This window comes from Sminthopsis crassicaudata, chromosome 1, assembly GCF_048593235.1.
Source record: "Sminthopsis crassicaudata isolate SCR6 chromosome 1, ASM4859323v1, whole genome shotgun sequence".
Lineage (NCBI taxonomy): Eukaryota > Metazoa > Chordata > Mammalia > Dasyuromorphia > Dasyuridae > Sminthopsis > Sminthopsis crassicaudata.
The window spans coordinates 499339137-499365476 of record NC_133617.1 but is presented as its reverse complement, the minus strand read 5'-3'; the positions used below and the strand labels follow the sequence as shown (position 1 = coordinate 499365476).

The following is a 26340-nucleotide window of genomic DNA, read 5'->3' as shown; positions in this document are numbered from 1 at the left end:
TGTATGATAGAATTCTCTTTTGGATTCAGCTGGTCCCTTTATTTTTTGGGAGGTGATTCATTATGGATTGCTCAATTGATTTTTCTTTGATTAGATTATTTGAATCTTCTTTTCTTCCTCCTCCAGGTCTGTTAACTGTGTTTTATGTTTTTGGGATTTTGATCCATTTCATTTAAATGTCACTTTAATAGGACAAAATAATTTTCTATTTTTTTTAAATTTTATTTATAATTTTTTGACAGTATATATGCATGATTAATTTTTTTTAATAACATTATCCCTTGTATTCATTTTTCCAAATTATCCCGTCCTTCCCTCTACTCCCTCCCATACATTTTACATGTATTACAATATAACCTAGATACAATGTATGTGTGTAAATCCCATTTTCTTGTTGCACATTAAGTATTAGATTCCAAAGGTATAAGTTACCTGGGTAGATAGACAGTAGTGCTAACAATTTACATTCACTTCCCAGTGATCCTTCTCTGGGTGTAGCTGTTTCTGTCTATCCTTGATCAAATGGAAGTGAGTTGGATCTTCTTTATGTTGAAGATATCCACTTCCATCAGAATATATCTTCATACAGTATTGTTGTTGAAGTGTACAGCGATCTTCTTGTTCTATTCATTTCACTCAGCATCAGTTGATGTAAATCTCTCCACGCCTTTCTGTATTCCTCCTGCTGGTCATTTCTTACAGAGCAATAATATTCCATAACCTTCATATACCATAATTTACCCAACCATTCTCCAATTGATGGACATCCATTCATCTTCCAGTTTCTAGCCACTACGAAAAGAGCTGCCACAAACATTTTGGCACATACAAGTCCCTTTCCCCTCCTCAGTATTTCTTGGGATATAAGCCCAATAGTAGCAATGCTGGATCAAAGGGTATGCACAGTTTGATAACTTTTTGGGCATAGTTCCAAATTGCTCTCCAGAATGGCTGGATTCTTTCACAACTCCACCAGCAATGTATTAGTGTCCCAGTTTTCCCACATCCCCTCCAACATTCCTCATTATTTGTTCCTGTCATCTTAGCCAATCTGACAGGTGTGTAGTGATATCTCAGAGTTGTCTTAATTTGCATTTCTCTGATCAGTAGTGATTTGGAACACTCTTTCATATGAGTGGATATAATTTCAATTTCATCATCTGAGAATTGTCTGTTCATATCCTTTGACAATTTATCAATTGGAGAATGGTTTGATTTCTTATAAATTAGGGTCAGTTCTCTATATATTTTGGAAGTGAGACCTTTATCAGAATCTTGAACTGTAAAAATATTTTCCCAATTTGTTACTTCCCTTCTAATCTTGTTTGCATTAGTATTGTTTGTACAGAAACTTTTTAGTTTGATGTAATCAAAATCTTCTATTTTGTGATCAATAGTGATCTCTAGTTCTCCTCTGGTCATAAATTCCTTCCTCCTCCACAGGTCTGAGAGGTAGACTATTCTCTAATCGATTTATGATCTCATTCTTTATGCTTAAATCATGGACCCATTTTGATCTTATCTTTGTATATGGTGTTAAGTGTGGATCCATATCTAATTTCTGCCATACTAATTTCCAGTTTTCCCAACAGTTTTTTTTTTTTCAAATAATGAATTCTTATCCCAAATGTTGGTATCTTTGGGTTTGTCAAACACTAGATTGCTATAGATGTACCCTTTTTTGTCCTTTGTACCTAATCTATTCCACTGATCGACTGGTCTATTTCTTAGCCAATACCAAATGGTTTTGTTGACTGCTGCTATATAATATAGCTTTAGATCAGGTACAGTTAGACCACCTTCCTCTGACTTTTTTTTCATTAGTTCCCTTGCAATTCTCGACCTTTTATTCTTCCATATGAATTTTGTTGTTATTTTTTCTAGGTCATTGAAATAGTTTCTTGGGAGTCTGATTGATATAGCACTAAATAAATAGATTAGTTTGGGGAGTATTGTCATCTTTATTATATTCGCTCAGCCTATCCAGAGCACTGAATGTCTTTCCAATTATTTAAATCTGACTTTATTAAATCTGAAACAAGTGTTTCATAATTTTGCTCTTATAATTCCTGACTATTCTTTGGTAGATGGATTCCCAAATATTTTATACTCTCAACTTTTGTTTGGAATGGAATTTCTCTTTGTATCTCTTACTGTTGCATTTTGTTGGTGATATATAAAAATGCTGAGGATTTATGTGGATTTATTTTGTATCCTGCAACTTTGCTAAAATTCTGTATTATTTCTAATAGCTTTTTAGCAGAGTATTTGAGTTTCTCTAAGTATACCATGATGTCATCTGCAAAGAATGATAGTTTGATTTCCTCATTTCCTACTCTAATTCTTTGAATCTCTTTCTCAGCTCTTATTGCCGAGGCTAGAGTTTCTAGTACTATATTGAATAGTAATGGTGATAGTGGGTAACCTTGTTTCACTCCTGATCTTACTGGGAAAGGTTCCAATTTATCTCTATTGCATATTATGCTTACTGATGGTCGTAAATATATGCTCCTGGTTATTCTAAGGAATAGTCCATTTATTCCTATACTCTCAAGTGTTTTTAGTAGGAATGGATGTTGGGTTTTATCAAATGCTTTTTCTGCATCTATTGATCTGATCATATGGTTTTTATTAATTTGATTATTAATATGGTAAATTATACTAATAGTTTTCCTAATATTAAACCAGCCCTGCATTCCCGGGATAAATCCTACTTGATCATAGTATATTATCCTGGGGATGATTTTCTCAAGTCTTTTTGCTAATATCTTATTTAAGATTTTAGCATCAATATTCATTAAGGAAATTGGTCTATAATTTTCTTTCTCAGTTTTCTGATCGACCTGGTTTAGGCATCAGTACCATGTCTGTGTCATGAAAGGAGTTTGGTAGGACTCCTTCATCCCCTATTTTTTCAAATAGTTTATATAACATTGGGGCTAATTCTTCTTTAAATGCTTGGTAGAAGCATGTAAATCCATCTGGTCCTGGGGATTTTTTCCTGGGGAGTTGATTAATAGCTTGTTCTATTTCTTTTTCTGAAATGGGACTATTTAAGCAATTTATCTCCTCCTCTGTTAATTTAGGAAGTCTATATTTTTGGAATTTAGGAAGCCTATATTTTCTTTCTTTTAAAATTAGGCTAGCTAATATTTTGTGGATTGCGTTTTTTTCTTTAAAAAGAAAACTAACATCGTTTTATTTATTTAGATATTTTTTTAAAATTTAATTTATTTATTTTTACCTTTATCTTCAAAGTTACTGAATTTATGATAAGTTAGAGAGGCTAGTTGAAGGGTTTTTGTTTTTGTATTTTACTTGCCAACTTTGTTGACCTGTTTCTTTTTTTTTTTTTTTTTTTCTCTTAGTACTTGATTAAAATGTTTAGAGATTTTTCTCTCAGTGGCAGCTGTATCCTCGTATCCTCCCTCTTTTACTTCTTCATCTCTACTCCCTTCCCATGAGGGATTAATTCAGGGGAAGGTAGCTTCTTGGTCACCTAGGTGTAAATACACAATCAGGACATTAAACAGATGGGGACTAGGTATACAATCAAAACTGCTCAGATGAATCAATGCTTTATAGCAGATGAACATTTTCCCCCCAATCTGGATATCTTTCTACTGGAAGGATACCTCTTGCGGGAGGGGAGGAACCCAGAAACCTGTTAGTTGGATTAGATTATTTCATCCCATTTTCAGACCTAAACTATCAAGAGCCTGACTGAGAAGCCAATTAATGAATTCATAAGAAGTCTATATCTTTTCTTATTATTATAATTTTCTTTAATGAAATTTTCTATTATTTCTATGATTTGTTTTTTAACCTACATATTCTTTTGAATTAAATTATTTACCTTTAATTATTAATCTTTTCTTCAAAGGTACTTTATTACATGTAATTTTTATTATGTTATGATCTGTCTGGTTTAATTTTTTTAACACCTCTGCTTTTCTGCATTTGTTTTTGAGATTTTTATCCTTCAGTATGTGGTGAATTTTTGTAAAGGTTCCATGTAGTTCTAAAATATAGCTATAATTTATTTATATTCCAACTAAGTAATTTCTAGAGATATATCATATCTACTATTCAGAATTTTAGTTTCTTTCTTGTTTATATTTTTTCTAGATTTATATAGGTCTGAGAAGGGTATATTGAAATCTAAAATATAATAATTGCACTATCAATTTATTTCTTAATTTTTCCTTTTAAGTATTTCGATGCTGTGCTGTTTGCTCCTACCTATATTCATTAAATATTGACATTAAGTCATTGTCTTTGGTTCCTTTAAGCCTGTTTCCCTGTTTAAACTCTTCTGTTCAAAATAAAAAACTCCTTCTTTAAGATCATGATTGCTAACATGCTTCTTTGGGTTGACTAAAGCATAATTAATTTTACCCCAATTCCTTATTTTAACTTTTTGGTTCTTTCTTTTTTAAGTGTCTTTATTGCCTTCTCTACCCCCCACCCCCCTAAATTACAAAACATATCATTGAATTCTGTTTTCTGATTTACTCTTATAGCTCTTCAGTTTTATGGGTGAGTTGATCCCATGAACACTCATGGTTATGATTGAGCATGCATTATTTTTCTTGATCCAAGTTCTTCTTTATCCTCACCCTATTTTTTCCAAAGATGAGTATAATGAGAAAGGAATATACTTAAGTCTCATCAATCAGATCTTAAGCTAACTGCTTTGGTTTTACTGTTCCTTTTTTCTTCTAGCTCATCTCCAAACATATGTTCTTATCCTTTAATTCCTTTTATTTCATCATTTCTGATTTATTCTTCTAAATAGGAGTTTCTTTTTTCTTAAAATTAATACCCTGACTTTACTCACCCTTTTAATGTCTCCTTGTTTTTGCCTAATTCCTTGGTGAATTTAATTTATTTCTACCTCTATATTCAATATCTCTGATGTGCACCTTTCTCTCTACTTAAAAGGTTACTATTTTAGTTCAGGTCCTTTATTACTACTTCTTTTCTTTTTTCCTGAGGCAATTGGGGTTAAGTGATTTGCTCAGGGTCACACAGGTAGGAAGTATTTAGTGTCTGAACCAGATTTGAACTCAGGTCCTCGATTTCAAGGCTGGTGCTCTATCTACTGTGCCAACTAGCTGCTCCATCTTTATTACTTATTACTTGTACTATTGAAATAGCCTTCTAATTAATTGTACTACTTGTCTCAAATTTCTATCTTTTCCAATCTGTCTTTCATATAAACGTCAAAATTATATCCATAAGATTCCAAGCACAGAAACCTCCACTGGTTCTATGCTGCCTCTAATTTCAAATCCAAACTCCTTTTTTGACTTTTAAGTCCTTCAGAATCAGCTCTATTTGTGGCCATTCTTATGTTACACCATTTTCCATTTATGTTTCGTTATAAAATCGTTTAAGATTCTTAGATAAGATTGCACAGTTCAAGTGTCATCTACTGCTTCATTCTCTTACCTCCTAAATTATTTTGTATTTGCTTTCTACTTATTTTGAATGTAATATGCCATTTGTTTTCTTCTATTTATATGTTCCTTTCTCAATTCTCATCTTTGATTTTTTCATCCCCTGATCATCAACTCTCTTATTAAAGGACCTAGATACTTCCATCATTAGGCTTTATCTTATGTCTTCTACATTACCCAATCCTCTTTTGCTCTATCATCATTCAAGTAATACCTTAAGTAAAGCTCTGTCCTGACACCTTTTCTATTTATATTTTATATCATTTCTTTGCAATTACTTACTATATATATTCAATCTACATCTCTTCTGAGGTTCACTTCCATATTAACAATTGCCTTTTTAGACATTTCAAACTGAATCTTCTGGAGACAATGTAAAAAAATTTTTTTTCTCTCAAATTTTCTTTGTATTGAATTTCTTATTTCTGTGAAGCACTTCCATTCTTGGAGACTCCCAAGTTCATAGTCTTAGAATCAGTTCAACTCTTCGTTCAATCTCTCCAAAAATATCGATTTAATTTTCTAATCTTGTCATTTCTATTTTCATAAGAACTCTTTTATCAAGTCAGTGTGTACAGTAATTAAAGTGATAATTTTGGTAATGTAATATCTAGTAAGATAACCACAAATCTTTCAGAGAAAGATATCCTTGGAATGGGGAAAACAAAAACAAAAACAAAAAAACTCCAACAAAACAGTTACTATGTTTGTTTTTTTCCTGTTTATAAAGTTGTATTTGCTGTTTATAAAGAGCAACCAATATATTTTATGGTGGCATTCTTGGTTGGTAACAATGAAGACATTTCTTGACAAACCTTGCAGAAATGTTTCATTCCTTGCCTTTAATAAAAGTTTTAGAAATAATATAGAGGTTAGAGCTTTACTGAATCTTCAGTCCTTTTCCCCCATATATCCCATCCTCCTCTCAGAGGTTTCCTAACAAACTTGCCAATTAAAGTGGTAGTTATGGTGGTGAATGTACTGGTAACTACATACAGACCCAAAATGTGTTTATTTCATGTAGCCCAGAACATATTATGCCTGCTTTTTTCTAATGTTGATAATCTATCTTGATTTAAATGTGGATTCTAATAGTTTGGAAGAAAACAAAACTAAAATTTTATATTATACTAACAATAATCTGCTAACTAATTATATTCCTCACTGCATTTTTATCACTCAATTTCTGAATTAGTTTTTGCAAAAGACATTTTTTATTTTGGGTGAATTAGTGAAAGTATTCTGCCTTGAAGTGGACATATATGGAAAGACAACTTGATCTGTACCTGTAAATTTTGTTTTTGAAGAAGCTTAAATTGTATATTTGAAAGTTTAAATTGGTAAAAAATTTTTTTTTTTTACAAAATCATCTCAAAAACTTTTCTAAAAGCTTAAGGCACAATACAGCTAAATTTGAAAACAATTTGCTGGTTCTAATGTGGAGATTTTTTTTTTTTTAGTGATGAGTGACTTTTCTTACTTGAAATTAAAATAAGTACAAAGATTTAAAAATTAAAAAAAAATTAGCACAGAAATCTAACATTGACCTTGTATTCTTTATTAAAATGGAATATAATATTATATGATAAATTGAAATAATAGCAAAACTATCATTTAAATGTATTTTGAAAAGAATGCCTTTAATCTTATAACTTTTATACAAATTGAAATTATTTTTTAATCTATAAATCATAAGTAATTAATAACCTTAATATAATTTAGTGCTTCAGAAACTTACTCAGCAAAAGAGATCAAAGTCTTTAGAATAGTAAAATAGCTTTCCTTTTAGCTTTAGTGAGCTTTTTTTTTTTTAATTTAATTTTTATTTTATTTTATAATTATAACTTTTTTTTTGACAGTACATATGCATGGGTAATTTTTTATAACATTATCCCTTGCATTTACTTCTGTTCAGATTTTTTCCCTTCCTCCCCCAACCCCCTCTCCCAGATGGCAGGCAGTCTTATACATGTTAAATATATTACAATATATTCTAGATACAATATATGTGTGTAGAACCAAATTTCTTGTTGCACAGGAAGAATTGGATTCAGAAGGTAAAAATAACAGTTTACACTCATTTCCCAGTGTTCCTTTTCTGGATGTAGCTGATTCTGTCCATCATTAATCAATTGGAATTGGATTAGCTCTTCTCTATGTTGAAGATATCCACTTCCATCAGAATATATCCTCATACAGTATCCTTGTTGAAGTGTATAATGATCTTCTGGTTGCTTTAGTGAGCTTTTTGAAAAAATGTATTTTCATGATCATTTCATAATATTTCTCATCCTTTGTCCTTGGTCCTGACCCATTGACCTAAGAATCCAGAAAATGTCATGTTAGTGGTTACTAATTAGTGCATCCAGAGAGCCTTTTCATTTGACCTTTCAACCTTTTGGAAGTAGAAGCACAAGCTGTCATTCGTATATCATACAGGGAAAATGAACCTTAACTAAATTTTTTTTTTCTCTGTTCAAAACAAGGGAAAATAAATCCAGCTGAGACTATATGAATATGAAGGTTAAGAAGAAATTAGCCCAAAATCTACTATTGTTTTTGTTATTGTTTTGCAGATAAGTTAGTACTTTGTCACTGGAATATACATAAGAAATTAGCCCAAAATCTACTATTGTTTTTGTTATTGTTTTGCAGATAAGCTAGTCCTTTGTCACTGGAATATACATTAGAACTCACTTGTGTGTGAAATTGTTTGCCAAACATCTTATCTATATTTCACTATTTCACATCTATTTAAAACATTAATGTTAAAGAAACATTGACAAATGATAAAATCTAAGTACTTCTTTCAGTACATGCAAACTGTCCTTGCTTTTATATATGTGGGTAAAAATACTTATTAATAAAGAATTAGTTATAGTGCTCATTAATCAATGTTGTTACTTCAATGTCTCTTGAGTGTTTTCTAGGTTTTGAGGGATTAGCTATTGTAATTTAAAAGATGATCCCAAACTTAAGAGATAGGACAATTGAATGTATTGAATTGGTGAAAGTAATATCTTTTTTCCCTGTAGGTCTTTAAGATAGAAGTGCTAATGAGTGGACGGAAGCATTTTGTAGAAAAAAGATACAGTGAATTTCATGCTCTGCATAAGAAGGTAATTAATCTTTTTATCTGTCTAATCAGTGTAACTTGAGATTTTATTTCATATTATATTTCATAGATCAATATAATTTATTTCATCCTAAAATATTATTCATCCTTTAAAGTGTTTTTCATTAAGCTTTTAAAATGATTTAGGTTTTCTTTTTATTTAGTATTATTAATATTATTTTGAAACATAAGTGCTTCTAAACATTGGTTGAAATATTTTACTCATGATAAGTACTTGGGTTTCTTTGAAAAGAAAAAAAATTCTCTTCATGGAAAATGTTTTTAAACATTGACTTTTCATTTTTTTGTTTATTTTTCCAACTAGTTTTTATTTCATATTTGTACAAAAAAGATCAATCATGTTTACATATGTAGTGTGTTTTCTTAAACATAAAAGGAAAATCAGCCTTCTTACTGCCTATAAAAACATTGTCTCAAGTTTTTCATCCATTTCAGTTATATGGTATTTTTTTCTTTTAGACTTGTATGTTTATATTTTTGAAAGAAATTTGGATTATAATTCAGAGGAAGCACAAAAAAGATCACAAATTTTGAGAGTTGGAAGGGACCCCAGATAACTATTTAGTCCAACCTATGCATAAAAGAAAACTACACCATAGCTGCCAAGTAGTCATTCAGACTATACTTGAATTATAAGGAGGGGACAATATATCTTTTTAGGTAGCCCACTTTTCTTTTGAACAGATCTGATTTTTAGTTTTCCCCAACATTAAGTTTAAACTTGGCCTCTTTGAAATTTTTATCCATTACTTTTGACTCTGCCCTATAGGAGAAATGAAATAAATCTAATTCCTTTTGTCCATGATACTTGCTCTTCAAATACTTGAAGATGTTATCATGTTCATCCTGAGTCTTCTCTTCATCTTAAATGTCCTGAGTTCTTTTATAGCATCCTCATATAACATGAACCCAAGGCCATTTTCTCTTGGTTTTTTATTCTCTAGAGATCTGAGAAAGGGAATAAATAAACATGTTAAGTGCTACTGTTGATGAGGTCTAGAATTAGGGTACCTAAATGAAATTAGGGTTTAATTGAAGTCTAGTGGCAGGTTCGGGATATAGGGAATCCAATAGAGCTCCGCTGCAACCCCTTTGGATTTGGCACAAGGATACAGAGTTAAATGAGGCCTTGTGGCAGAGCAAGAGTCCCCTGTAAAGGAATTTACAGACCCAAAAACCTAGATTGATAAAATAGGTTTATTATGGGGTTTGGAAGTAAGGTTAAAATCTAGTTAGTAAAAGGTAAAAGTAGAGATAAGAGGGTACCGGAAACAGTGTTCCAGTGGGCAGAGATCCTTGGCATGCCAGGTGTAAGGCTGCCATGTTTGGAACCTCTGCAAACAGAGGACTTCAGCATGGCTCTTATATAATGAGAAATTTAGCTAAAGGGGCCTGTGGATGGAGTCCCAAGTTGGCTCCTCGCTGGGTTTCAGCTAGGGCTAGAATTTGCTAGGTGGTGGTTGGGAAACCTGAGCAGATCATTAGAATGGGGGTTGGGATAGCCCAAGTCAGCTCAGATGATGGGGATTGAGAGAGCCCGGATATCTCCTATTGGAATTCAAAAGGATGCTTTTGACCAGGATTTGTGAATCCAAGGTTCTAACTTCTTGAATTGATAATGCATCAGCTAGGACGAGCTGGGAATCAGAAAGGAATAAATCAATCTGAAAGGACTAGTTTCTGAAAGAGACCACAATCACATCACTGTGAAGCACTTTACAACTATTGTCTTAAATACATACTTGTAGTACCTAGAATTGAACACAGACTTGAACACTAGGTACCATCTTTAGCTCCTTATCCTAACCAGTCAGAAGCCAAGTCTGCTAATTCAACCTTTTGTATATTCTTCCTTCTCTCCTCTCACACTGCCACCACCTTGGAATAGGCTCGCATTACTTTATTAATCAATAGTCACTGGATTATTGAAATAGCTTTCTCATTGGTCTTCTTGACTCAAGTCTTCTCTCCACTTTCTAAAGCATAAACCAGTTTCTGTGGCCATCCCTATTACTAGTATCAAACAAAATCCTTTTTGCTTTTAAAACTATTTATAACTGGGCCCCTACCTATCTTCCTAATATTCTTGAACCTTACTCTCAGACACCTATCCTGTGATGCCTTTTTTCTGTTTTTCACATAAGAAACTCCATTTTTTAACTGGACATTTTCATTGGATGTCTAATTTCACAGCTTTTCCCATATTTAGAACTCTCCTCTTTCAAATCTCAGCTAAAATCCCACCTTCTGCAAGAAGTCTTTCTTTTTAATGCATTACCTCTGAGATGATTGTCTCCAGTTCCACATATCTTGTATGTACATAGTTGTTTTCATGTTGTCTTCCAAATCAGAATGTGAACTCCTTGCGAGTTGAGACTGTTATTATCCTTTCTTTGTATCTGCAATGCTTAAAAAATGTTTATTGACTCGACTTTTTTATGGGAAATTTCAGAGACTATTGTTTTCTTGTCTGACAGAAAAATATTGCTTGAGTTCTACCTCAAAAGGTAATAAATATGAGTCATTGACTCGTAGGAGACACTTATTTGAGGCATTAGGCAATAAGAAGACAGGGAAAGAGATACAAGACAATGGATAAGTGAGAGAATGAGTTAGAGTGTAATGGAGAGTTGCATTTATCACAAATGAAGCCATAAGAAGCTGGGGACAGAAGACAACTGCAAGAGAAGATATTTGTAAAAAGACTTTTCTGTTTTCCTGAAAATGTCCTAATTAGTAGAGAAGAGTTAATTTACGCATTGGTTGGTAGAAAAGGTTGATTAGGTAAGAGATTTCTGTAAGTGTAGTTCTATAGCTGATTGGAGGGAAGCTAAATCTTGCTCCTGCTAATAAAACTGAGTTTATAACTTTCAGCAGCCTGAGAAAAGGTAAAACTCTTCAGAGATGCTTGGTTGCTCTCTATTAGCCTTTATAATTTGAGAGGGAGAAACAGAAGAGAAAAGAAAGACTTTGCATCTATTTTTCTTTGAGCTATGCTTATTGTAGAAAAGGCTTTATTTTAATAAAAATTGATTGACTAAAACTTCAGAATCCTGTGAGTTGCCTAGGTTTTTCTACATTGACCAGAAAGCCAACCTAAGAATCTTTTCTTAAGCTAATAGACTTGTTTGTGACCAAATGAATATACTTTTTGCTTTAAAAAAGAATGTAAATACTTTCTTATTGCCCTGTAAGAGCAAGTGTGATATTTAATCAGTGACCTAGGCCTGAGAAAGAAAAGAGATTCTGGGGCCTACAGAATGCTACATTGCTTGTATGGATGGTTTGATGCTGGTGCCATTCCAGAAATGGGGGGGGGGGGGATAATAGTTGTTCATTGAATATTTGTCAATTAAAATTAATTGCAGAGAATTTCTTTGATATATGTTAATTGGTTAAATTGTTATATATGGGGAGTTAAAGTTGGAGTCACAAATACTTTTTTTGATACTGTATAATTTATAATATGTGCCAGAAACAGGAAGAAAATATATTTATTTTCATTTTAATTTTCCTTAAAAGCTCTCTCTTCCACGTGCTCCATTTTACTTGTGTTTATAAGCCCTGGAATGAACCAGAAAATCTGCTATTTAGAATTATAGTCCCTTATTCCATATATACACACGTAAGAAAGAATATGCTAGGAAAACTCAAATCTTCAGATGTGGTAGAGTTGGATGTAAGCTATTTTAGTAGTCTTCTATAATGTACAATATTGTTTATGGTTTGTTTTCCAGACCTAGTTTTTTTTTTTTTTTTTCCCATAGAAATTTTAATTGCTGATTTGGGCTATTTAATACTGACTGTAGCCATTTTTCTATGAGTACCCAGCACATAATCAATAATAAAATAATGAATTTCTTGCATTTCACTTAATGAAAAATGAATTATGAAAAAACTCAGGAAATACCATACTAAGTCAGACCATTTAGCCAGTTATTTTGATTGTGACAGTGATACCGAGGGAAATTTGGTTTTTCTCCAAAATATTATCATTAGCATTAAACTCCAGATATCTGAAGTTTTCTTTATCCTTTATTTCCTGTTTTTGGATTTATCAACTATATGTTTACATAAATTGTTCTTAAATTTGTTTATATTATCATTCTGTGTTTAAAAACGCAAGTATTTTTAATCAGATTTGTTAGGATTACTAAGTGAGAACTCGGGTTGTCTGGATAGTGACAAGGTGAGAATTCAGGTTGGACAATTACAAGGTGAGAACTCAGGTTGACTTGATGGAAGGAGCAGGCTCATTGGCTGAGGTGGTTCTTCCCAGAAGCCCTTGCATTGTCCCATACCCATTCTCTGGGAGAATAAAAGAGAGGACTCCCAGAGATAGAAGAAGACTCTGCATTGCATCAGGCTTGGCGGGGCTCCCTGCAGGAAGGGAAGTCACTTCTCTGGACAAGAGTTAACAGCAACTGCCTGGAGACAACGGTTCGTTACAGGAAGAAGAATCTGTCGGAGAGATTTGAGTAGAAGACACAGCAGATCTCTTCCCAGAGAGTGATCCGGCAGCTTCTAGAGACGACAGCTCGTTACAATTGGCGTCCACACGTGGGGCAAGGACTTTTGCTTATCCTGACAAGAGGAGCTAGACCAGACCTTTGCAATTTGGCGCCTGAACAGGGACAGACACAGTCCTGATTCCAGTGGAAAAGCTTCCGATCTAGATCTCAGTCTCTCTGACCCAGAACCGTGAGTAACGAGGAAACTTTGTTAAAGATTAAGTGAGCGTGCTAATAGATAAATAAGGAACTTAACTTGTTAAGGGCTAAACCAGCAATCTCTTATAGTGAAATGGGGCAAACACCTTCTGTTCAAGGAAAATGTTTAGAGAACATCATCAAGGTTATGAAAAGCCAAGGCTTGATTATAATTTTAGAGGAGATTACTGAACTTTTAAGAACTGTGAAGGTCATATGTCCTTCTTTTTCTCTGGAAGAAGAATTGGATCCAGATGAGTGGAAATTAGTAGGAGAGCAATTAGGTGAACAGTACAATTACCTTTGTGACATTTTACCCTTTGGTTCCAGACCAAACTCAGTTTCCAAAGATACAATTCATACCTACAATTTAATCCAAATGGCTTTAAAAAATGTTATTCTAAAGGAAGAGATGAAGGAGCAAAATGGGGAAGTGTCAACTAAAATAGGTGAAAAGGATGAATAAGATAACAATGAAGTTAAGTACAATTCTGAGCAACAGCAACAGGAGCACCTCCCATCTCCTCCCTCAATTAACCCTTCTTGGGTGGAGCAAGAAGGAGGAGAGGAAGAGGCAGAAATACAAACAGAATTGCCTGTGAAGCAGCCTAAGCCTATGACAAGATTAGAAAAAGCATTGGTTAAAGCTAAGAGAGAAGGACAGGATATAAGTGATTTTATACATGCATATCCTGTGATTGAAAATACTGACTCTGTAGGTAAAAAAAGGAGAAGATATGCACCTTTAGATTTGAATAAAATTAAGGATTTGAAAAAAGGTTGTACCCTTTATGGGGCTACATCAGCTTATGTCAAAATGTTACTAGATGGTTTGTCTTATGAAGTCCTAACCCCGAATGATTGGAAATCCATAGCAAGGACATGTCTGGAACCTGGAGAAAATTTATTATGTAGGGATCTGCTGTGTCTTCTACTCAAATCTCTCCGACAGATTCTTCTTCCTGTAACGAACCGTTGTCTCCAGGCAGTTGCTGTTAACTCTTGTCCAGAGAAGTGACTTCCCTTCCTGCAGGGAGCCCCGTCAAGCCTGATGCAATGCAGTCTTCTTCTATCTCTGGGAGTCCTCTCTTTTATTCTCCCAGAGAATGGGCGTGGGATAATGCAAGGGCTTCTGGGAAGAACCTCAGCCAATGAGCCTGCTCCTTCTATCAAGTCAACATGAGTTCTCACCTTGTAATTGTCCAACCTGAATTCTCACCTTGTCACTATCCAGACAACCTGAGTTCTCACCTAGTAATCCTAACACAGATTTTAGAAAATGACTAAGTATAGCCAAATTATTCTTTAAGTTAAGGGTTGTAGCAAAAAGATAGTTCATAAATCATATAATATTGTCCAAAAAGTGATGCAGAGTGATCACCATGAGAAAATGGAATTGTTTTCAAATAATTATCATGTATATCTTTAATTACCAAATGGATGATAAAAGTTCTGTGACAGAATCACTGTGGAGTAGCAATGGAGTATTTATTTTATGAGCAGCTGAGCCCTATTGGAAACTTATATTGTTTTAACTTTGTCCTCTTTCATCTAAAACAATTCATTATTCAACTACAAATGCTGTCATCTCAGTAGCTGTTTGATGATAACTTCTTCAATACTCTTAACACATAAATAGAAGAAAAATGCTTTTCATTCTACAGTTTTGGGATAATGTAGAGAGTCTTGGTTTTTCATTCTTAAACATTATCAGAGTTGTAATTTAATGCTTTTAAAAAAAGGTTTCATTATGAAATTGAAAATTCCTCTTGAATTATAATAACTCTTTTCATAATGATTTGACTTTGTTATATTTGCTTTTGCTTCTGAAACAACTCAGTCAATTCAGAGACAAAATGTAAATTCTCAATCCCCTATGGGCAAGCATGTCAAAGTTAATTTTGAGTTTGTTCTTGCATTTCTCTCCACATTTTCTCTAGAGGCAGTATTAAGCAAAAAGAATGACTTCTAAAGCACCAAAATCTCTTCCATTTGTATTTTGTTAGAAACTGTTTTGAAAATACATTTTTCTTATTTTTAATTTGAACATTAAGATAATTTTTTTGCTTGTTTGTTTTTTATGCAAGATGATCTAACTTAGTTTTTGATAGTTGAAATAGTTTGTTCTTTTCCTTTAGGCCATTTCTTCTCAAGCTACATTTACTCATAAAGCCCTGAAAACTAGCTTGAAAGGCAATTTCCATTTTTTTTTTCCTTTAAAAAAATTTATTGTGAACTTAATCATTAATATCATATAAAGAAAAATAAGAAAGGATTGTGTAAAAAACTAAGTTGGTTATATATATATATAGGCTTTATTTTTAATTTTTCAATAGTATTTATTTTTCAAATACATGTATAGATAGTTTTCAACATTCATTTTTTTTTATTTAGAATTTTTTTCCACAGTATATATGCATGAGCAATTTTTTTTTATAACATTATCCCTTGTATTCATTTTTTCCAAATTATCCCTCCCCTCCCTCCCCCCGATGACAGGCAATCCCATACATTTTACATGTGTTACAATATAACCTAGATACAATATATGTGTGTAAATACCATTTTCTTGTTGCACATTAAGTATTAGATTCCAAAGGTATAAGTAACCTGGGTAGATAGACAGTAGTGCTAACAATTTACATTCACTTCCCAGTGTTCCATCTCTGAGTGTAGTTATTTCTGTCCATTATTGATCAGCTGGAAGTGAGTTGGATCTTCTTTATGTTGAAGATATCCACTTCCATCAGAATATATCTTCATACAGCATTGAAGTGTACAGCGATCTTCTAGTTCTATTCATTTCACTCAGCATCAGTTGATGTAAGTCTTTCCACGCCTTTCTGTATTCCTCCTGCTGGTCATTTCTTACAGAGCAATAATATTCCATAACCTTCATATACTATAATTTACCCAACCATTCTCCAATTGATGGACATCCATTCATCTTCCAGTTTCTAGCTACAACAAAAAGAGCTGCCACAAACATTTTGGCACATACAGGTCCCTTTCCCCTCTTTAGTATTTCTTTGGGATATAAGCCCAGTAGTACCACTGCTGGATCAAATTTGATAACTTTTTGGGCGTAGTTCCAAATTGCTCTCCAGAATGGCTGGATTCTTTCACAACTCCACCAACAATGTATTAGTGTCCCAGTTTTCCCACATCCCCTCCAACATTCATCATTATTTGTTCCTGTCATCTTAGCCAATCTGACAGGTGTGTAGTGGTATCTCAGAATTGTCTTAATTTGCATTTCTCTGATCAATAGTGATTTGGAACACTCTTTCATATGAGTGGATATAATTTCAATTTCATCATCTGAGAATTGTCTGTTCATATCCTTTGACCATTTATCAATTGGAGAATGGTTTGATTTCTTATAAATTAGGGTCATTTCTCTATATATTTTGGAAATGAGACCTTTGTCAGAACCTTTAACTGTAAAAATATTTTCCCAATTTTCAACATTCATTTTTGTAAAACTTAGTGTTCCAAAGTTTTCTTCCTCCTTCTCTCCTCCCCAAGACAGCAGGTAATCTGGTATAAATTAAATATGTGCAGTTCTTTTAAATATATTTCCATATATATGAAAGGTAATATATGAATATGATAAATTTAACAATTTAATCCAGATTTCTTTATGGTGTCTCATTATATACTTTCTTTTCTTCTATGAACTTAAAAGTGATTTGTTAATGCTCTTTTTTTTTTCTATCATTACCCACTAAATTATCATCCCCCCACCCAAACAGAAACCTTCCCCTGAAGCAAATATGTGTTTTTTTTTGTTGTAGAATTTGTTGTGGCAGTTGGGGTCAAGTGCTGGAGAGTCACACCCAGCTAGTAGGTGTCAAGTGTCTGAGGTCACTCTTGAAACTCAGGTCTTCCTGACTCTAGGGCCAATGTTCTATCTAGTGTACCACCTAGCTGCCCTGTTCTTAAAGTTAAGTGAAACAAACCTACATATTTTCCATGCGTGAAAATACATATAATTAGTCTGTTAATTGCCAAAAAGTCTGATAAAAGGTTTTATCATCTGTCTGTTGAAAGAAACATTCAGTTTTCATTGAAAAGTGTTTTCAGTTGATTCTTAGAAACTTAGATGTATCATTCCTGTGTGTGGTCTTTTTTAATTGTTTAGATCTGTGAATGATATCCAAATGGATTGATATAGTTTAGAATTTTGCCTTCCCCGGCAGAATGTATTACTGAGGACAATATTTTGCTCAACATTTTCCAATATATACAATAACTTACAGTTCTTTTCAATTTATTTATATAAGCAATTTTTCCTTGTATTGCTTGATTTAAGGAACTATTTATACCTTTGCAGGTAAACAAGCTATTTCAGTTTGTTTAAAATATCTTGGGGAAAATAGTCATATACTTGAAATATGTACTATCATAAAAAAATCAAAAGGGCATATAATAAAATATAGTTTTAGGATAAAGTTTAGGGGAATAATTTTTTTTCATTTTAAAAATAAATTTCATTTTATTAAATTTCCCAATTACATATAAAATTTTTTTTAACATTGATATTAAGAAATTTTGAATTCTAAATTCCTTCCCTCCCACTTTTAAGGCAAGCATTAGGATATTAGTTATATATGTGAAATCATGCAAAACATGGAAATATTGGGCACATACATTACATACATACACACATACACACATGAAAAATAAAGTAAAAAAGTATGTTTCAATCTGGGCTCATTTTATTTGTTCTCTGGAGATGAATGGTGTTTTTTTTTTCATCATGGGTTTTTTGAAATTGTCTTGGATCATTGCCTTAATCAGAATAGCTTATTCCTTTCATAGTTGATCATTGCTACAGTATTTTTATTATATAGAATGTTCTAGTTCTACTTAACTTCACTTTGCATTAATTCACATAGATCTGGGAAAGAACTTTTAAACAGATTTTTGTAATATAGTAGTCTTTTTGTCTGTCTCAATTTTTTTTGTTGTTGTTGTATCTCATTTTTATGGGTTTTTTTCCAATATTGTCTTTAAAATTTTTAATCATTTTTCAGTAAGTTTTAAACAATATTTCTTTGTCTTTATAGCTCAAGAAGTGTATAAGAACTCCAGAAATTCCTTCCAAACACGTTAGAAACTGGGTCCCAAAAGTCTTGGAGCAGCGAAGACAAGGTTTGGAAGCCTATTTACAGGTAAGGTGTCTTTTCAACTTTTATAAATATTGGGAAGCAGGAATTTAAACTCTGAATTATTTACTGTATTCATCAATTCTTAAAGTAAAAGTGTTATACACACAAAAAAAATAATTAAACATAATTTGACTTGGTATTGTCCTGTACTACTTAGAGATGGAAATTAAAACATGAAAAATCTAGCATTTATATTCCAGAAATTATAATTTTAGAGATCTGAGATAATGCTATCTGAATTTTGCTTTTATTGCAGAGAAGGATAAAAATGATATTTAGATGATCATAAAAGAAAAGAAAGACTGTTCAATTTTTATTCATTTTAATTTTAAATCATCTTTTTAATGCACAATTTCCTAATATTATTTTTGTTGTTAGCTTGGCCCACTAAAACTAGTAGAGGGTGGTTACTCACTCTGATAGAATACATGGTGAAATATCCATGCCTTACCAAAGAAAATTAGCATAGGAACATAGATTTATATCTAATCCATTTGCTTCATTATACAGATTAATATCACAAAGACAAATAAGTAGCACAGTTAGGATTAAAATTCATATCTTCTATCTCCAGATCCAAAAGTTTTGAACTTTGAATATTTTTTGGGGGGAGTGAAGAATCCTGTCTTTTACCTATATGAAGAAGAAATAAGGGGAAACCCATGTAAATACTAGCAAGAAATCCAAACGGAATTAGTCACCAAAAAATCCCTTCTTTTCTGTATTCCAGGTTTCTTCCTATCAATTCCATTCTTTTCTGGCTTAGGGGATTTTTGCTTCACTTCAGGTTATCAAACTCTCACTGTACTCCCTCCTATAAATTGACTTCAGGCTGGCTAATGAGTATGATTGCAGACCAAAAAGGTTTGTGATTTCCCAAAGGGGTATTCATCACTATGTCACTTCATCTCTGAGGCTGAATATATCAGCTTTACTTACCCAAGCAAATTTTTCTTCTAATAGCTTCTGATATGGCTAGTATGAAATTTACCAAAAAGTTTTAGCTAACAGTGAGAAATTAATAGAGAATAATGAACTATCCAGTATGGAAAAGGGAACAATTATACTTATGAAGGTTTTTAGCAGAGAACTGTTTGCTCTAAACACTTCCCCTCATATAAGAGAGAAGTTGGGGCAGCTGCTTCTTTCTTTAATTTAGATTCAAGAGAAAAGGAATGTTATCCCTAAGTGCAGCTCACATCATCTCACCAGATTTGGTCTGATCAGTCCTAGATTGATTGATCACAATTTGTCTAAGTCCTTATCACCTGCATTGTTGATTAAATCAACAGCCTCAATAGCATCAGTGGTAATACCTTTAGTGTTTTTGTAGAAGAGGGCATAAGAGCACAAATACAGAACTCCAGATGTGGAATGTCCACATGGTATTGAGATGAATTAACAAATCTCTCTACCAGACTTTTCCCTTTTCAAGTGTGTTTTTTTTTTTTTTTTTTTTTTTTTTTCATTATTTTCCAGGAAATAGTCCTGCTTCATTCCCACTATTACATAAAGCAAGTGATGCTGTTAGATTCTGGAGCTGTGTCTTTTATCACCCTAGTAATTCTGATAGGTAGTTACATCAATATTACCAAAATACTGTTCTTAATTTCAGAAGGACTGACAAAAAGGAAAAGGAAATAATTGTAAATAGTTGAAAAGAAAAGAAAGCATACTTTATTTAAGAGCTAAGAACCAGCAATAATTCTTATATAAGAACTTGCTTAAAAATACTTAAGTATATGACATAAGATATATCAGGGAAATACAAACATTTATTTTATAATTTTCTAATAGCATATGAAATCATAAAACATTAGAGCTAACGAGCATGTTAGCAATAGTCTAGCCTTGTCAGTTAAATGTCAGTTCCTCAAGAGTAGATTATTTCATTTTTTATATTTGTATACCCAGTACCTAACATATGTCTGGTACATAGCAAATGCTTAATAAAACCTTGTTGATTAATTGAATTACATATAAGAAAACTGAGACCCAGAGACGTTAAATGAATTGCTCAATGTTAGTTAATATATGTTTCTCTTAGTGTTAGGATATAGTTTTCCAGAAATGAATGAATGAATTGCCACATTACTTTCTGGAAAATGAGAAAAGGTAGTATGATAATAATGCCTCACTATAGGATCTGAAATGCAAGCTAATTTGAAAATAATAATCCAATTTGTTGTGTTTTTGATGGTTATAATAAGCAGGATTAAGGATATCAGAATCTTTGGCAAATGGAAACATAAAGGACTTAAGAGCCTCAGAAATATACTCTATGTTCATGTTTGTGAACTAAAACTACTTGCAAGTGTAATAGGTTCTATTGGGGTTAGTAGAACTGAAAGCAAGAGAGGTCTGTATATCACCTCTCATCAGTGAGAATCAAGAACATAAAATAGAGGACCTATCAGAACTGAAAGAAAAAAGAGATTCTTAGTTTCTGGATTCAATAAATTGGAACAAAGAGAGAACTGAGCTGTGTCAGAGAAGGGAAACAAAAGAGAATCATTGACTTGCATACCTGAGAAGAGTGTCCAGGATGAGAAAGATCCCAAGAAAAAATCAGCTCTTCTCTAACTTCTTTTCCCCACCAGGGCAAGAAGTATCTTTTGCCTCATTTTGTATTCCCAGTGCTTAGCACAAGTGCTTGCATCATATAGTAGGTGCTTGAATGCTTCTTGATTGATTGTCTATGAGCACTGTAATGTCATATAATTTGCTGTTTTATTGTCAAATATTTCTAATAAACTGGATTTTACTTTAACCACAGAGAAATCAAGGATTAGAGAGAAACTCAGAACTTTTTATCTAAAATTATTGACCAGTAGACCTTACAGGTCATTATTTTGCCCCCTAAACTTCAAAAGAATTAATTGTTATAACAGAAAATTACATGGTTAGGAAAGGTACCAAAGGATAGCCACTGTATTATCTCAGATTCCATGAGAATTTAGAATAGGGTATTGTAGAGCAGAGGGGTTAAACACATGACCTATACTTGAACCAAATTAAAATGTAATTGGGAAACATTTTACAAAGATTATTAAAATATAATAGAACAATGGTGATGTTAATATATGTTTTAAAAAGTCATTTTGTAGCTCACAGGGCTCCTCAAGTATTGTTTTGTGTTCTTTGTTTCTATTTGAGTTTGATACTAGTGTTCTAGAGCCATCCTGAAGACATATAGGCAGGGTTCCATCATTGTTAATATTCTGTTTCCATTCAACTTGAAGGCAGATTCCTTTTCTCCTTTCGGATATTACTTCTAAGGAGTAGAAACCCAAAGGAAATATTGTGTCAAAATTATAGTTACTCAGTTTTATAAACCTCTGTGTTAGCCTAAATGAACATTATTTTTAAAAATTGTGTGCAAATCTATAGGGCAAAAATGCCTCAAACAAATTCAGTCAGTCAACAATAGATTCTTATAAACTTCATAGGATTTGCAGCTAGAAGAAATTTGATCATCTAGTTGAACACCTCATTTCACAGTTGAGGAAACTGAGGCTTAAGAGAGGAAATTTATTTATTCAAGGTCATACAAGTAGAAGAACTGACCTTTAAAAACTTTTCCTTTCAGTGAAGATATATGTGTTTTAAATATTTATCCTTGAACTGCTCTGAACTTTCTCAACTCCTAGTCATAATTTTAGCATGTCTGAATATTGAAAAGACTTAGGAATAATTGCTATTATGAATTTTCACATTTGTAATGAATGATTGTTGGTAAATAGTAAGCTATTATTTAATGTTATCTCATGTTATCATGGCATTTTGAGTTTCCTGAAGTAGGTCAATTTTACAATTTCAGATAAGGCATTATAAATGGAGATGAAATGTATTAGTTTGTTTTGATTCCAATAAAAAGCTTATGACAAATGTTGTGTTTGCTCTAAATTAGATTTGGGTTTTTTGTTTAGTTTATGTATTTTATGTTAGGAAAAAATAAATTAGACTAATTTTTTCCTTAAAGGTATTGAAAGAGCTTCTTGTCCCAGAGAATTGAGGCTAGAGCCATTGACATAGCTTCCTAGTGGCTTAAGCAGAAAAAAGCCAGTGAATGAGGAATCAGGGATTCTTCCATTAGGCTTCTTGCTAGTGGATTGTGTGTGGTTAACAAAGGGGTAGGAAATCTACATTCTTCTGAGTCAGTGCTGTATTTGTGCTCAGTATTCCTTCTATGCTATGTCTATGTAAATATCCTTTTGATGTTAGGTGGGGTCTATAGGTCTATTCCTATACCAGAAATAATGTACCACATTGACTTGAATGAGGCCCAGATTAGACACTGGTGATGCTTAACAGTATAGAGTTGAAGTAGATGAAGGAAAATGCAGATAAATTGAATCCCAACATAACCTTTGTGCATCTAGTGATACTTGGCACATACCATGAGAAAACTTTCCACTGCTTGTGGGCATTCAGCAACTAAAGACAGAAATGGATATATTCTGTGTCTATAAGGACCATTGCTCAATTTTTAAATTTGGGATTTGTAATCTCCAGACTCTTCAGTGGTTGTGGATAGGGGCCTGACTTGAAAACTGGGATTTTTTATTATCCCAAAACTCCAGTTAGAACTTTAAAAAGTGCAATGGGGAAGCCTTAGAGAACTGCCACATGGACTAGTTGGAGACTCCATTTGTAGAGGGCACTGGGGGAGAGATTTGAAAAGACCACTTCTTTTTCTTAGGAATCTAGAAATCTTTCCAGAATTAAGCTCATTAGTTTTAAAAGTTTAAAAAAAAAGACAGCTTCCACTCTTTTTCCTGTGAACAATGACTTCCCTCAGAGCAGCCCCCAACTCCAACAGTGGTAGCCCCTGAGACAATATAGGATCTGGTGTATAAGATTCTCAGGCTCTGATTTAGGGGACATCTCTTGATTATACTATAGGAGCACATCATTTGGCTAATACTCAGGCACCAGCAATGACAGTGCCTGCACTTGTAGCCTACAAGAGGGGGACAGTGCTTGGCACTGATAGAATAGGCAGTGTGGGATTCTGCACCACCAGGAGTGATGGGCAATTGACTGCTTGGAAGTTAATTCATTCATTTACCCTTTCCAGTATTTTCTTCCATCCCACCCTCTATTTTTCTATTGTAGACTACTCATGAGTACTCATATGTCTATACCTAGCTATACATGGTCCCTCTAGATAATAAGACTTTTTTTTTTTTTTTTTTTTAATATACCTATAATTTGATAAAGGGATTGATTGAGGTGGTATCTTAGGGAAAGTTCAGACTCTCTCTTGCCTTTTAGGCTAAAAATTTTGAAATCCTGAGTTCTCAAATTTCTTAATTTGCTTTTTAGAGTAAAAAGAGATTTATAAATATGGTAAAAAAGGAAAGATTATAAAATCTGGGTACCATGAAAATACTGTAGAAAATCTGTAGCTTAGGTGTTATGGATGCTATAAGTATATAGAGACAAACTGTTCTTTGTCCTCATTAAAGATTGTGCCCAGTGTGTTAAATAATATTAATGGCTAGAATTGTCAGTACTTAACAGTACTTTCCTTGAACAAGTGATTTTATTGATCGATACAGACTCGGTGTAACAGGGGCAGATTATTTTACTGATTTTATCGAAATGTTAACTAAGTTTGTTAGTGTATCACATATCTTTAAATAGATCTAGATGATGATGTAGATTAAGAAAAGCAGACTGCCATCCATCTTTTTTGGATCTGGTAATAACTTAAATCCATCATTGCTTGAAGCTGTTTTTAGATTCTTTTGTACATACATGTTTCTAGAATGCCTTGTCAGAAGGCTTATAACATTGTTTCATTTAGAATAGGTTTTTCAATCAGGAAAACCCAAATCACTTCTCAGAAATTTGACACATAGATGTTTCATTGTGATTGGTAAGGACACTTAACAATCAGTAAAATCCTTTAGGACATTCATTGTTTATTTTATTTTGATATCCCCAAGACTTAGCATAGTAGGTTGTTGATAAAAATTTTTTGAATAGAACTGAATTGTCAACAGAATTTTAAAGATTGTTTTTAAAGGCATTATTTTAAATTCTTTTCATTAGTGAAGTTGTGATCTGTGATTCTTCATTTTGTTCAGTTTCTGTATATAATATTTCTTAATCTTGAAAAGAGATTATTCCAAATCTTCCTTTAGAGCTTTTTAACATTTTATGAATGTCAGGGGATCATTTGAACTATTCATCCATTTATCACTTTTGCCTTGTATCTGACCCACTTCTTTTTCTGATCATGATGTCCCATTTGTAATTTCTTACACAAATATCATTAGAAAGATACTGCAATCTAATCATAATCACTATTTATCTTTCTATTAATTTTTGGGTCTTCTGCAACTTCTAATCCTAAGAGATTGTGGTATTCCCTCGGTAAGACCTAGAGAGTCATATAGCATAGTAACTCCTAGAAACTTAAGTACAGAGAAATATGCTGCTGCAAGTTTATTTATCCAAATGATTTGCCTTTATCTAATTTTCTTTAAAGGTGATATTCTTTTAAGAAATAAGTTTAGGTTCTGGACACTTTTAAAATTGACTGAATTTAGATATGTAGCCTCCATTCTTAGCACATTGACTTGCTTAATAAATGCTTGAATAAACTTTCCAAAGCAGGGCATAAAAAGCATGGGTCCAGACTAGAACTACCTAGCCCAAATAAACAAAATACTCCACAAACAACCCATGAGCTTTAAAAAAAAGCAATTTGACTAACTGTTGGGTTCTGAGTTTCTATTTTGGTCATTAGGCCATTTTCTTTATTGTTTTCCTTTATGCATGGACAGAAAAATCCTTTGACAGGGATCTTGTTGAGAGAATAGGTCAGATCTGTTGGAAGAGGAGAGTAGCTTTCAGCAATGCCACTTTCTAAGACTTAGAAACAAAAGAGAGAGAGATTTCCATTTTTTTCACTTATAGCAATATGAACATATACTCTTGTTAGATATACATATACACATATAGGTATAGGTGTATTTTGGACTAGGTCATTGATTTCATCTGGATATGGAGCTCATATGACTTTTCAATCTATGGGAGCTTTTGTATATGTCTGCATATGTATGATATAGGGAGAGGAGAGAGGAAAAGGAAGAGGGGACACACACACACACACCCATACACACACCCACACACACACACACACATACACACACAAATGTAAGTAGAATACAATGGGTTGGAATTCACCTAGATTAGATTCTCTCTGTAAAGTTTTTAGTTGCAAGGGCCTCTATCTCAAGGATTTGGGCAATCTTCTCTATTAGGAAAACCCTTCCAACACTGGCTACCTGCTCTACAGGGGTTTATTTCTGAATGAGTAAATAGAAAGAGAAAAATCTTCATCTCAATAATTGGTTATTAATATGAGAGAAATAATATTTTCCCTCCCTTTTATAGATTTGTAATCTGGATAGGACCTTAGAAATTATCTATCTTAACCACGCATAATTTTTCAAATAACAGACTGAGTTGAGAGATTTTAAGTGAATTGTCCAGGGTCACACAACTGCTAGGTATCAGAACCAAAAAACATGAAACTGTTTGAAGAAGAAACTTAGAAGTAAGAAAATATAATAGTTTTGTTTTTTTTTTTTATTCAAAGGGTCATTAGGGGATATGAAATATATAGTTCAGCTGAGCAAAGTTTATCCAGTACACCAAACAATTTATAAGTATAACATACAGTTAACTTGAATTCAAAATTTGGTTTGTCAGTACTAATGAAATTTCCAGACAGTCATTATGAGGTTTTTTTGTTTTTTTGTTTTTTAAATGAAGCAGCATTTTAAACCTTAAAATAACAGTGCCAGGTAATAGCAACAGCAAGAGGATTAAGAGTTGAAATA

At 32.8% G+C, this 26340-nt stretch overlaps 1 protein-coding gene across 3 annotated transcripts in view; it reads left to right on the top strand.

Moving 5' to 3' along the window:
* The window catches only part of SNX24 (sorting nexin 24), a 255972-nt gene that overhangs the window by 116276 nt on the left and 113356 nt on the right, over window positions 1-26340 (top strand). For all 3 annotated transcript variants that reach the window (XM_074281505.1, XM_074281506.1, XM_074281507.1), the window contains exons 2-3: window positions 8498-8581; window positions 18380-18484. In XM_074281505.1, the coding sequence (XP_074137606.1) occupies window positions 8498-8581; window positions 18380-18484 (189 nt within the window). The remainder of the gene's footprint in view (window positions 1-8497; window positions 8582-18379; window positions 18485-26340) is intronic.